The 13913-nt window shown below is 42.3% G+C and overlaps 1 protein-coding gene across 4 annotated transcripts in view; it reads right to left on the bottom strand.

Annotated features, from left to right (window-relative positions):
* The window catches only part of STK32A (serine/threonine kinase 32A), an 84166-nt gene that overhangs the window by 48977 nt on the left and 21276 nt on the right, over positions 1–13913 (bottom strand). The window contains exons 1-3 of one of the 4 annotated variants that reach the window (XM_064521206.1): positions 6471–6841; positions 6188–6262; positions 2251–2422 (exon numbers count right to left, since the gene is read on the bottom strand). In XM_064521206.1, coding sequence (XP_064377276.1) covers positions 2251–2299 — 49 coding nt within the window. In that variant the 5' untranslated portion in view covers positions 2300–2422; positions 6188–6262; positions 6471–6841. Of the gene's footprint in view, positions 1–2250; positions 2423–6187; positions 6263–6470; positions 6842–12132; positions 12447–13913 lie in introns of those variants that run through there. The other 3 variants (XM_064521208.1, XM_064521205.1, XM_026118304.2) reach the window with 3 other exon arrangements.

Below are 13913 nucleotides of genomic sequence, written 5' to 3'. Positions count from 1 at the left end.
AAGTCTTCTCTACAGGATGACAAACTGAGGAGCACAGGGAAAGGCAGGAATCACAGCACGGTGATCCAGGACAGGGAGGAGAACATGCTGCTGCACAGAATCACTTTTTTCCCCCCCTTCCAAAAGCAGCCACATGCATCAATAGCTACACACTGAAAAACCACACCCCACACTGAATGGTGGGATGGCCACAGCCTTAGGCAGAAGGCTTTGGTATCATGAGCACTTAATGCACTGCTCTGAATATAACCACTGCATTCCAGTGCTGCTCTTCAGAATGAAAGTGAGTTGCTCCTTGAGACCCTTTTCCTTAAGGCACTGAGTGAGAAAGACCAAGTTTTAGCCAATGTCCCTTCCCTTTCCCCCTTTACATCCACACAGTTTTAAAGGCTTTCCAATTAATGGCAGCTTAGTGGAGTCTGTGGCAGAAGTCTTATCAATGCCATTTCTGTCACTAACAATCAGAAGAGAACTTCCCTTCCCCTACCCATAGGATCCCAGAGTTCCTCCATCCTGCCTCCTTCCCAGAACCTGCATCGCCAACCCAGTTGCTTCTGGGTGGCATGCTACATCTCAGGCTGTCTGGCTGTTCTCCCCTACTCACATCACTGCACCAACTTCCCACTGCATCTTTCTGACTTGTTCACTGACGATCAAGAGCCCAGGAGAAGTGGACACACCTTATTTGTGACATGTAATTTCTGTCAGCAGTTGTTCTGCTGTTAACTACAAACTAGGTGAAACTAACATCAGGAGATTTTCTGAATCATTCCACGTATGTCTAGAACCACCCGTGAAACCACTGCTGCTTGAGAATACCAGCTGATGCTGCTTGAGAATACCAGTTTATCCAAACCTACATTTCTTAAACTTAATCACGTTAACAAAGCTACAGTGATGCAGCATTTTTGCTTATGTGGCCCCTGAAACAAGTGACAACAGTGGAAAGCAGCTAAGATTAACTGAGCTACAGAGATGTCAGTTGAGCTAGCAGGAAAAACAAAACTAAGTCCTGAGCCTTCTGACTCCCAGCCATCTCCTGTAAGCATTATTCCTTCAGAGTGCAGCTAAGCAGTGTGCCAGGAAGCCAAGAAAGGTAAGGTGATCTCATAGCAAAAGTGATGAAGATGGGTGTAGGACTCTGAGGTTATTGTCTTCTATAAATTTCCTGCAGAAGCATGGGAAAGTTGTCGGATATCAAGGTGCTGGAGATTCCTGGCCCTAGTTCCTCTATAAAAGCTGTCAGCAAACTTCAGCATAAAAGAATCACAATCAGATCTGCCCTAACCACCCTTCCCCTGACATGTGCAACATTCAGTGTTTTGCTGGACCTCAAAACATCACATGTTTTCCATACAGTGCTGAAACAAATTGAGAACTTACCAGGGGAGAATGGGAGTTTCCTAGAATAAACTGAGCATTTTAACAATTCAGGATTGTTTAAAATTTGATTAGAGTTACCTTATTGCTGGGCCAGCAATTTGAGTCATCTAGGTTCACATATACTTCACTATGTTTATTTACATATGCATTTTATTAATGTATCCATGTGGAAGCCCATATGGCAGTTAGTAAACTGTTTCATAAATATATTTCCTGTTGCATGAGTCAATCTTTTAATAACTATCTCTAATCTTGGCAGCATAGTGACAGCGGCCTCCAAAACTGCTCTCAGCAGTACATTCTCCTTTTCCAGGCTACTGCGCCTGAGTGCTAGTTTCACAGTGAAAACTGGTACAGCCACCCAGCTGGGCAGTCACTAAGAACCTCTAACTCTTTTGCTGCTGACTGTTTCCAAGTGGCTCTCCCAGCAAGCCCAAAGCAGGGATGGGCACATGCATTGCTCAAGTTGTCTTCTCACCACACTTAAAACCAATCCTCCTAGTGCTGTGATCTCCACAACAAAACCTCACTGCCTCCAGAACAGCAGCATTTCTTCCCTGCCCTCAAACTACCTGGCAGTGTCCCAGACACTTCTCAAAAACCATTCTCTGCTAGTCAGTTATTCTTTCAGTGCCCAGCCACAGATGCTGGGAGGAAAGGTACTACCTGACATTTGACCAAAGCTCTGAGGTAGATCCAAAGGCATGGTTCTGCTACAAGATTTGACACATCTTTGCTTAATCAAGATGTCTGGGTGTTTGGAGATCCCAGCGTGGAGCTGACAGTGAGTCTCAGGCTTGTGCTGCCCTCAGGATACTGTATTCATGAAATTTGTAATCCCAGACAACAATTAAAAAAAGCTCTTACCCTCTTCATTTTCAAAGGGAGGTGACTTGCTGGAGGCGTTAGCACCCATGGTGTGTTCTTCCCAAGGTCAGCTCTCTCTCACGCCTCTCACAGTAACATTACCATCCTTGAACTCAGTGCATCCAGGCCAGTGTTATCATGTGGCTCACTCTCAGCAGACCTGTGCAGCTCTCTGGGTGTGTCCAAGAGAAGACAGGAGGCAAAAATTTATCATCACTAAGGATTCAGAAGCATTTCTCACACTGTAAACTTCTCACTGGACATTGACTGCTCCAGAGACAAAACTGAGTATCAAAAAGCATATTATGATCAATTTTACGAGTGAAACCTAGTAACATAGTAATCTTGTAACCTAGGCCAGGACCACTGACCACTAAGTTAAGTACAAACCTAGAGTAATGGACCAAATGATATGAAGATCCAGCTCATGTTTCCTGTATCATCCACTACATGATATTTTGTAGCTTCAACGATGTTATGATGAATTAAGAGATGATAAAGCATGACTAGCTGCAGCAAGGTCAATATCCAAAATAAAACAGCCACAGTGACTTTGACAGGTAAAATAAAAAAAGGCATTTCTGGCTACTAAGGACACCTGAAAGTGTAAAAGCTATATAAGAAGAAATTCAAAGTGGCAACCTTTTGATGCAAGGTCAGGGGTCCCAGGCTGTTACAAAAGTCTTGGGATAAAATCATGTCTTTTTTTTTTTTAAATAAAAAGATTTTAAGGAAAAAAAAAAATCAAGGTGCTGTTACCATTCAGTTTCTTCAACAAAAATTTTGGCTATGAACAACAACAAGAAAAGTTCTGATTTATGGCTTAATGCTGGTTACAGTGGTTGGTTTGTCTCTTATGTGGCAAAAGAGCAGATCTGTCCAGAAGCAGACAGAAAACAGGCTTTAAAATTTCCAATTCATCCCCAAACATATATATTTACACTGGAGTATATGATTCTGCATAGTGTGGTGATACTCAAGACAGTTTTAAACACGCTTGCATAGGTAGAGTGGAAGTTTTATTTCTGAAGTGTTTACATGCAAGGCACTGCTAGGCACTTATTTTGATACTGATATCCACATGACATATAAAGCATTTTTTTCTTGTTGCAAGTATAAAGCCCACAAAAGAATAAGAAGAGAGCAACAAGGCAGCACAATCTACTGGTAGATTTTGTCCCTCCAGGACTGTTTTCCAGGACATTCATATTTTCACTGAACATTTAAAGGTGCAGTTTGGGCTAATTCATTTTTCTTAGATTTGCACTCTGGAAACACAGCTACTGAATGGCTTTACTTTTTCACTTTAAAGCAACAAAATCATGTTATTGAAACACAAAAAAAAGAGGGATTACATAAAAAAGTGTTGGAGAAAAGAATTCTTGAGACAGTCCTGATGTCCTTGCTGCCTGGTAACTCCAGCGGGACTGCTGCATGAGTAAGGACTGACAATTCAATCTTAATGATTAGCTCTTTATATACACGGACTTTGTAACAGTTTTCATCCATCCAGAGTTGAAGGAGCTCAATCTAAAGCAGAAAAAGGAAAAGAGGGTAAAGGATGAGGACAAGGAAAGCAAAGCAGGGTTCATGAAGTCAACAGATTTAGAGGTCAGAGGTACAAAGAGCTTATAGCTGAATTAGAAATGCAGGAGGAGCTCAAGTGGGACACTGACATATGTGTTTTTCAGGGGGGAGAGGGGGCTTGGTCCCTTCCCTCCTCCCCAGGCAGTGACCCTTGGAAAAAAGCAGAGTAGTGAGATCAGATGCACACCCTGGAGAGGTGAGCCAAAAGCCTTTTAAGAATCAGCATGGAAAGTAAAGTACAGCAGAGAGCAGGACAGGGAAAGCGGGGGAGGTGGAAACTGGGGTTCTTCCAAGATTTGCTCTTCATTTGTCTGAATGGATTTTGCTTTTCAGCTGCCAGAATATGGATTTTTGAAACAGGAAAGATCTCCTGCTCCCTAAAACACCAGAAATAGCCTCTAGCTCTTGACTGCAGTTTTGTCTCCTACCTGTGAATCTGCTCTCACATGGCCTTTCAGGAACTGTTAACAGCTGCAGACAGACCAGACCTCCTCCACTGAGGCTCAGCCAGGTCCTGCCTGCTTACTGGATGAGCAGGATAACAGATGCAGCCACCAGCCACTTCTCGCTCTTCCATTCTCTCTTCTGCTCCCCTGCCCCCTTCCTTGCACCATCACACTCAGCTGCTTCTCTCCAGCTAACTTTAATCTCATCTCTATCACTTAGCCAAGAACTCAACTCTAACTTCAGACAAACTTTGGCACTTGCTTAGAGGAAATCTTCTGACCCAGAGCATGAGGTTAAAGAGCTATCCCTATATCTAGGTGTCTCCCTGAACTGGGCTTTGGTAAAATTCATCCCCAATATTATAACCCAAGGAATCAAACTGCAGATCAAACTGCAGCAGCTGCAAAAAGCATCGCAGTGGCTGAATCTGCAATTGTATCTATCCTCCCCAAGCCAACTGGAGTTGAGAGGTCTCCAGCACTACCAAAAGGCACCCAGAACAAATCAGAGATACACAAGGCACTCTCCCTCCAAAGCCTCTTACAAACAAACTAAACTGCAACCCACCCAAACTGCTGCTGCGGTCCAGTCACTTAGAACTCACTATCCCCAGCAAAAAGCAGGGAAGGGTGCATTTTTTAAAAGGCCTAAAATCCCCAATGCAAACTATTATAAAAGCTAAAATCACGAGTTCTCATCTTGGAGGAGTTCTCATCTCGGAGGACTAAAACAAGCTCAAACAATAACACAAAGAAAGCAGCAAACTGTTGGGTGTCTCTGAATGGAACAGATTGGGCCATCAGTCTGAAACAAAAATACACAAGCACCTCTTTTCAAGCCCCAAAACTTAAACATAATAATACACCTTTGTCCCAAAACTTATTCTTCAATGTAATACACCTTTGGAGGTAATAGCCATAAATCAAGTTCCCATACTGATGCTTCTACATCATAGTGAACTTACTGGTGGCAGCCAAGGTGGTCAGCTGCTTAGTGAAACTTTCTTGTATAGAAATCAATACCTTCTTAATTTGTTTCTGAAAATACGTCAATACACAAAAGCTGTGAGAAAAGAGTGAAGGTGTTCCTTGCAGCAAAGATAATTTCAGAGACAGTCTGGGTAATATTTATTACAATTTATAGCTTTATAAGATGCACCCGGGGACAGTAATGATAAAGCCTGCTGTTTCATACTGAGAATTTACAAAATGATTTAAATCATTACTTTCACTAGGGCTAAAACTACTAATGCTTCCATATTAACCTTATGTTCAGACCACTCATTGTTCCATGAGCAGAGCAGCAGTAGCCCCAATGACGAGTGGTCCCCAGGTCTCGTTAGTCAGTCCTACTGCCACAACATAAATTTTACAGGCATGAGATACAGCTCGATACACATTTCGATATGCCCATGCACCCGCTTCTGGAGCTGGTGCAGTGCACCCTGCAATTTTGTCCTCAATATCCCAGGCATATTTTATCCTCGATAGCTAAACATAAAAACAAAGTAAAGCAGAGGACGTACTACAACCACTTGTGTGCCATCTCCAGGGATTTACACTCACACTGCAAATAGGATACGCTCTCCAATGGGGAACTGAGCTCAGTGAGATTAATACAAACAATAAGAACAGCTAATCAAGTCAGGAGAGTCACTAACTGAGATGGATTCCAAAATGATTTGTCTTAACACCTCTTTATTGCTTGAGCCTTGTTTGGGGGGAAGGGGTACTATTGCTGTTCTGCTAAACAACTGAAACTCACCAGGAACACAACAATATATGAGACTATTACTACTTTTGTCCCAACATTTCTGCCTCAGAGAAACCAAAGATTATTCTGAGCCCTTCTGTAACTACAATAAAGTTTAGAAAGGAACAGAGAACAGGCATTATTCTGTCACCCTTGTTTCCGACCCTGTTGGAGCCGTTCCTCCGGCAGCGTGGCCGTGTAACTTCACAGCTTGAAAATGTTTACCCTATTGCAGAAAGTGACTAAGTTATTATCCGCCAAAAAAAAACCCAAAACAACAAAAACAAAAAAACAGTATTCCAAGCTATAGTCAACTGCAAGTAAGCCACCCCACCCAAACCAAAGAGAAAAATCATGCTGGAAGCAGATCAATACAGGGATGATGCAGTTCCCGATCAGGAATCTTAGAGTCTCAAACAAAAGAAACCACCTACCTTATCAGAAGGGGAAGGAAGCAGCAAATGAGACTGGAATAGTAGTAGAGAGAAACAACCTGAAGCTGCAGTTGAGAGGAAACAAGATGAAATATCAGTTGTGGCAGCAAGCTGTGATGCAGTTTAGATAAAGGCGTGCAAGTGTGGGGTCCTGCTCTGTGGCAAGGGGACTGGGATCCAAGCCTCTATTGCAGGGAAATTTCCCTTTGCAGATTGCAGGAGGAGCTTGCAGCAGTCACAAGAGGTGAAGTACACAAGAGAGCAGGGGAGAAACATGCAAATATACTGCGCACACACACACATACACACACAGGAAGATGCAAGGGGGGACTGAATAAATAATACTGTTAGACAGAGGGAAAAAAACAGCTCTCGGATGTGGCAAAGCCTGCAACTGTAATGAATGCTGATCAAATTGGCAACGATTCTTCAACTGCAGAAGCATCAAAGGCACATTGTGTCTTTTAACCACTTTACAGATCAGCACTTTTTAGCTACTACGCACAAGACGTTTCCTGTGACCAGGGAGAAGGACAATCTTTTCTGATCATCCCACCATAACAGAAAACGTTCTGCTGTTTTGAGATGCTTTTATGACATGTTTCTTTTGTTGCTGGTTAGTCCGGTTTTCATTCGCTTGCTTTTAACTCATGTGATGCCATAGATTTTTGTTGCTATTAGTGAGGGTAGGGTCAGGATCTGTAACTCTCCCATCTACCCAGATGTACTATATATCAAAGCAAGGAATTACCCTCAGTCTCCCTCTTCTGAAAGGGTCATCATACAAGGTGCTGAGAACTCTGGCTCCAGACCAGCACAGCTCTTAATTCTCTGTTCAACCTTAAAGACTGTGCTAATCGTCCTGACTTCAATAGGATAACTCACAGCTTCAAGTTAAGCAAGATCTCCGCTGAAGCACAGACAAAGCTGCTTTGCTCTTTATAGGGCTGAGTCGTAGTGAGCATGCATCTCCTCTGTCCAGACGGACAGATTCCTATTTGAAAGGCTCCTACAAAAAAGCAGATATCACTAAGTTTCTCATTTTGCTTTCCATGTTCCTCCTCATGGAAGGAAACACTGTCTTCTCTTATTCTGGGATGCTGGGACTGAGCTTTTACTCTACAGCTCCTTCCCTTCCTCCAGGACAGCTAGAAGTCAGAGTAATTTATCCAAGTGTGCCCCTATTCATCTATTACTTGCAGAAGAATAAGTGAGCTAAAATGCAGTTTGCCCACCTAGAATTATCTGTGAAATTCAGTCAAATTCACCAAATCAAGTTTACTGAAAAATAAACATGAGGGCTGCAGAAGGAGAAAGAGGCCAGATACACTGTAAAGCAGAGGACACTCATCTTCACTACACAGTCTAGAGGCTACCTTCAGTCTACCATGGCCCCGGAGACAGTTCAGTTCTCTGTCAGAAGGACTTGAACTCCCTGTCCTTGGAGGACTACCTGACCACTCTTATAAACAGGATGAGGATTTTGCAAGCAGTTATCCCAGCTGAGTAAAATAATTCAGTGACTGGAACAGAGAGAGAACAAAATAAAACAGTCTCTGGTAGGTAGGATAACAGGTCCTTGCCTTAGGGAATGTTTAATTATTTATCTACAACTTTGACAACAGGAGGGACTTGAGATTGCCTTCCCTGCCCAAGGCTCACGGTCAGTGACCTACAACACGGGCACTGAAGCCGGTAAACAAGGAGGTTTCAACAGCAGGAGACAGAGCTAGTAACAACCAGTCACAGCACCAGGAGAGGCAACTCCTATCTCCAACCAAGTCCTGAACTGGTAAATTATGAACTCAGGTCTTGCAGGATGACATAGTACCACCAGTCGGCTGATCGGGAGGAACCTGCCTCGTCAGACACAGCGTCTCCCAGATCCTGATGAGTTCCTATCAGCCTAACTGATTCTGAATTTGGTAAAGTGTAATGCAAACTGACACAAAGGTTGCCAAATCCTGCCATACAGCATCAGCATAGTAAGGAGAGCTCTTAGCAGCATGTCCAAATTCCCTCAAGCAGAGGAAAAAACATGTAGTGAGTCTCCTGCATCTTTGGCAAGTGCCATAGCCATTTGCCTGTCAAAGAAGAGGAGAGTCTGCTCCCCTAGGGCAGCTTTCAAGTTTACCTGTTCATTTCAGTTGCTTTTTCTATTGCTGCCCAGATATAGCTTGTTTCTTGCTGAAGACCTTTTTCTGAGAAGGCAAACAGTATACTTACTCCAAGCAGACACAAAACAAAAACAGGAGCCCACCAGTGCTCTCATGCAATTAGCTTGGATCTTGGAGTTCACAGCAGACAAGCAATGCTGTTCTTACAGGCACAGCTCCAGTAGTAAGAATAAAAAACTGATTATACCACTCTGAGGCTAACACTGATAAAAAACAGATATTATCTTTCAGAACATCCATTTCAGGTCATTTGCACACTTAGAGCAGCTGTTCCTGAATAGCGTAAAATTGCTGCACATTAAGGATGCTTTCTATTTCATCTTTAATATTAAAGACTTAAATAAAATTTGAAAGTTTTTACCTTAAGTCATTAGAATTTTTTTTATTATTATCCTTAAGATTTTACATTCAACAAAAGCTAGGATCCAGGGGGGAAAAAAACAACACAAAACAGAATAGTGAGTTAGAAGTAAAAAGGTTACAAAAATATTAATTCAGAGTTGTTCTCTGTACAGAGGTCATCCAGAGTGTTTCAATATTTCTGTACATTGACAGTAATAAAATATTAAAGCAGAGTTCCAGAGCAAGCCAAAACCCCAGCAAATGAAGCACCAGAAAGGCAGCTCTCCTGAAACAATTGCTAGAGAACAGGTAACCTCGGCCCCCAGCCTAATCCAGGAGCAGCTCACATTCCAGTCTAGCTTTGGCTATCCAGTCACCACTTGGAAGTGTCTAAATCCCCTTCACTGGGGCTTTGCTTAATCTTTAATAAAAAGGGAGCATATTTTTTCAGAAATATTTCACTAAAATTTACCCGTTTTCATAAGAAGAAAACAGAACTTTCCAACTCGGTCAACCCAGAAAATGAGGCATGTGCCAAGCAGAGGATTTTTTTCAGTGAGAATAGAAAAAAGGACTTTCTGCTCCGAAAGCAGACACTCATTAACGGAACTAATCCACTTGCCTTGGTAACAGGCTACCAAACTACTGCACAGAATAGGGGCATTGTACATAGATGGGAATGAACTGCAGTTCTCTTTTCCATAGTCATCTTTGCATTCTACCTTTATTTCTCCTGACACCCATTTGTCCAATTTTACTATTTAGGCAACATGCTGGAAGTAGGCTTGCTCTTATATATGCAGTATACGACACTGAGACTTGTCACACTTTAATCTAGGAAACTACCTATCTGAAAGCAAAACAAAGCTACTGTCTAGGCTATGTGTACTTACAAGGTGAATGTCTGAAATACAATTAAAAGCTGACATCAGGATCACCTGTGTGGATTTTCCTCAGGATTCTTACAATGAATCCCAGCAACAAAGCAAACCGTACTTAGCAAGTAGATCCAAATTGACTAAGACTGAGAGGAGACCAGACTTCAAGATTACAGAAGCAATAGAGATCCCGCCTTTCCTCAGAATCCTACTGTGCAAGGATGTCTCTGGGCAAGAGATGAAGATCTATTCCTGGTCTCACTCAGAGCTGGGAAGCAGAAGCCAAACTTCTAGACACAGGTGATTTCAATGCAGAGAGCACACAGCTGTGGGGCATACCCACACTGAAACATGCCAAGCAGAAACGTAAGGAAGAGAGGGGCTAAGCAGGGTACTGTCTGTCATGCAGAAAGTAGAACAGACACTTCTAGCTTCCCACTTATTTTCACTGTATGGTCAGACACAAGCGATAACACTGCTGCCTTACGGGAGATCTCTGGTGCCTTCTAATGGAGAAGAGACAGCAAATACACACAAAATCAACGCCAGAAATCTCTTCAAGAAGAGCTCTCACCCTTATTTTTGGAGAATTATTCACCCATATTGTTTCATGCAGATTCTTTTCCTTCACTGAAGGGTACAGGCAGTAAAGCAGCTATAAACAGTAATATCAGAAAGGGTGAGGGAATAAAAAAAAAAAAAGCATCATTGTAATAGTTCATTACAGATCCCAAGATGTTTATGCAAGAACAGCAGAGCCAATCTCTGTATTCTGATGGAGCCCAGCAATAAAGCAAATGCCCTCTGCAATTTCACTGGCATACTGAAATCCTTCACCCTCATCCCAGCCTGTGTGCACACAACAACCCTCATGGGCTCTACAAAGGTCAGAGAGATCAAGACCCCTTATTGCTGCCACAGAATTTTAAAAATGTTTTATCCTCTCTTACTCCTTTATGATTTTAACAATGCAACTACATATATTTTTCATCTTAAGTACCAAAGCCATTTTTTAGCAACACCTTATTAAAACAGAGTTTAGCCCTATTTATAGTATGTACTTCCTGGAAATCTAGGTCCTAAAAGGCATGAAGCTATGTTCAGCAGTCATCTCAGCAGCAACCCCCGATGATCTTCAACTTTCTCATATGTCTTCTGTATGTCTGATTTTAATATCCATTGCTGGAAAAATGCAATTCCTCTAATGGTTAAAATGGGCCCAGTTTCACAGGAGCACTCAAAACTTCTGCTGAACTGAAGACATTTTGGATGTTTTGCAATTCTAAAGGGTAGTCACTTGTTCAAAGGCACAGGTATGGATATGTACATTCAATCAAACTTAACACTGGTTTTTGATTATTTCAGTCTGCTTCATTTAGTTTCTCCTGTGCTGGCAGCTCACCACAAATGACTCCTGAAGCTGCCTATATTCAGTCCTAGGGGAGTGAGGTCTCCATTCAGAGACAGCAATTCTGTAGTTAGCCACAAAGGGTCACTATTGATCTAGGTTAGTCTCTCCAGGGCTAATCCTGCACAGCCTAACAAGCAGTGACATGGCATCTTGGTTCAGATATGTGCACCCAGAGTCATCGCTAGAGGGGTGAATTCTGTACGTGGGGGGTCATGACCGACTAGTCGATAGCTCCTGCTTCTGAAACACCTAGAAAAGACAACTTCTGGAGCCCGTTTCCTTTGCTACTGCACAGAGCCATGTGGAGGAGCTACCTGCGCAGGCTTCTCTTCCAGCAGCACTGCTTCACAAGCAGGGAGCCAGGCTTGTCTGGATAGGCCAATCTGCCCCTGGTGTCAGTGGACTTGTCTGATCAAAACAGAATCGAGGGCTCACTTATTCCAGCTGAGAATAAAACTACTGTCTGTTAATAAACAAACAAACTGCAAAGCCTACCCTGAAAAAAACCCCCCAAAAATACAACCATGGAACTATATTATTCCTTCAAAGAGCCCTTAAAAGTCATGAGAGATTACATTTGCTAAAAGCAAAACAAAACAAAAAAAATGCACACACACAAACACCCACACACATTATGAGAGGGACTCCTTCTCCAAGGACACAGTTTCAAGTGTGACAGTGCACAAAAGCACTGTTGTCTTCAGCAGATCATGTGAAACACTGCCAATATGATACACTGGCTTGAATAAATGGCTTTGAAAAGCTCTAGGCAGAGATGGGTAAGTTAAACAATGGAAAGGGTTTAGGGTTTTTGTTTTTTTTTTTAGTTTATATTTGACAGATACAATTAGTACCTTTATCCTCAAGAACCAAAAGCTTCAACTCCTAGGAGGTGTAAGGTCCAAACTCCTTCCACAGCCAAGACGACTGGGGTCTGGGTATTTCCCACATATTCTGGGCCTGAGCTTTAAATAAAAAAGAAGAAAGTACTAAACAATTTGGGTGGTGGGAGAGTTAACGTAGCAGAAATTTTGCTGCTGTCATCCATGAGTCTAGAATGTCAGCTGCATCTCCTGGAACTTCTTGTCTCACTAGCCCTGGGTCAGGAATATCACTTCCAGCCTCTATGGATGTACATGAGCTGTGTTGCAAACTGCTCATTTACCTTACTGTGTGCCAGAGAAATCCAGAGTCCATGGAGGAAGGGGACTTCCACACTGCTGGTTGTTACTGCCTGAAATGGAAACTAATTAGCTTCCTTTCAGAATTTACACAGCTCAATCACAGCTCTTTTAAACCTGGTGCAAATGTCTCTTTCACGCCTCCAAAGAGATAATGCAAAAATAAGAAGAGAGACACTTGAGCATTCCCACTGACATGAAAGGAACAATACCTCAGAACTGAACCAACTCCTGCTGATTGCAGCACAGAGCTGGGGCTACTAGTCAGACAGTACTCTGCATACTTCTGATTTTCAGATAAATGTTCCCCTTAAGATGATAAACCTGCACTTTCAAAGTGAAGAAGCAGCAGCAGGGTCTTCCCAGAACAGTGTGGGGCCAATACACATGCTGGTCAGCTGTTCTGATAGTCTTCGCAAAAGAAAACAATCTGTTCATGTTAATTTTTTTGCATAGTCACTTTGCATTACAACTTGAGCTTTTTCCTTCCTTTTTTTTTAACCCACTGTTCAGCTTCCTCAGTTCATACAAATGCAGCATACTTATTCTCCAGAAATTCTAGTGAGAAAGGCTTCTCACCCGCTTTTTGGAACCATACTATAAAGCAGCAATGACATGTTTCCCTTACCACCTTCTGTCCACCTCAGCTCTCAGTGCACTATAAACAACAGGGTTCTTCAGAAATGCTGTCAGAATTACACTGAGGGAACACATGACATTTCATCAGTGCCCCAGAGACTGAAAAACCACTAAGATCTGTTCGGGCTTTTCAGTTATGCAACACTTGCAAAATGGAAACACTGATACCTACTAGCTTATACTGCACATCTTTATATTAGAGCTCAGATGAGTAAAATACCAAATAGCTATTATATACCAGAACAAAGCATACCTCTGGGAAAACTCCTTAAGCAAGCACAAGGCTTTATCCTCAGTGATACCTTGTATCTCGTTTCTATAATAATGGTCCAGGTAAACTGAACCTGTTTTTTGACAGGCATCAAATTGTATCAAATTGTTTTGCTTTGGATGGCTTCTGTCATTCTTCACCTTCTCGGGGTAGGACTGCTTCTCCACTGTGCATGACGCTTAAAGCATTCTGAGACTGAAATGTGTGTAACTGATAGCAGAATTTGATGGACAAACACCAGGCTCTGTCCCTGGGCTGAAGTGCTTAGTGATGCAGTCCTGAAAGTCAAACTGTTATTAAGAAAGGGCACCGGTAGGCTTAAACTAATCTCCTCCAGCATAAATACAGCTTTAGCTTTTGGCATCATATTAACAAATACTGTTAGAGTCCATTAACAATACCTTTAAAAACCTCAAACATCTGCTAAATCAGAGCACAGCCATCATTTCCTGTTTCAGTTTAAACTGTCTTAAAAGACAAACACAAAAAACACTGGTGAACACTTCTGAGCAAAAGAGACTACTTAACCCAAAATACACACAGT

Source organism: Dromaius novaehollandiae, chromosome 15 (assembly GCF_036370855.1).
Source record: "Dromaius novaehollandiae isolate bDroNov1 chromosome 15, bDroNov1.hap1, whole genome shotgun sequence".
Classification (NCBI taxonomy): Eukaryota; Metazoa; Chordata; class Aves; order Casuariiformes; family Dromaiidae; genus Dromaius; species Dromaius novaehollandiae.
The sequence above is the reverse complement of the archived record's forward strand: the minus strand, read 5'-3'. Positions and strand labels throughout refer to the sequence as shown.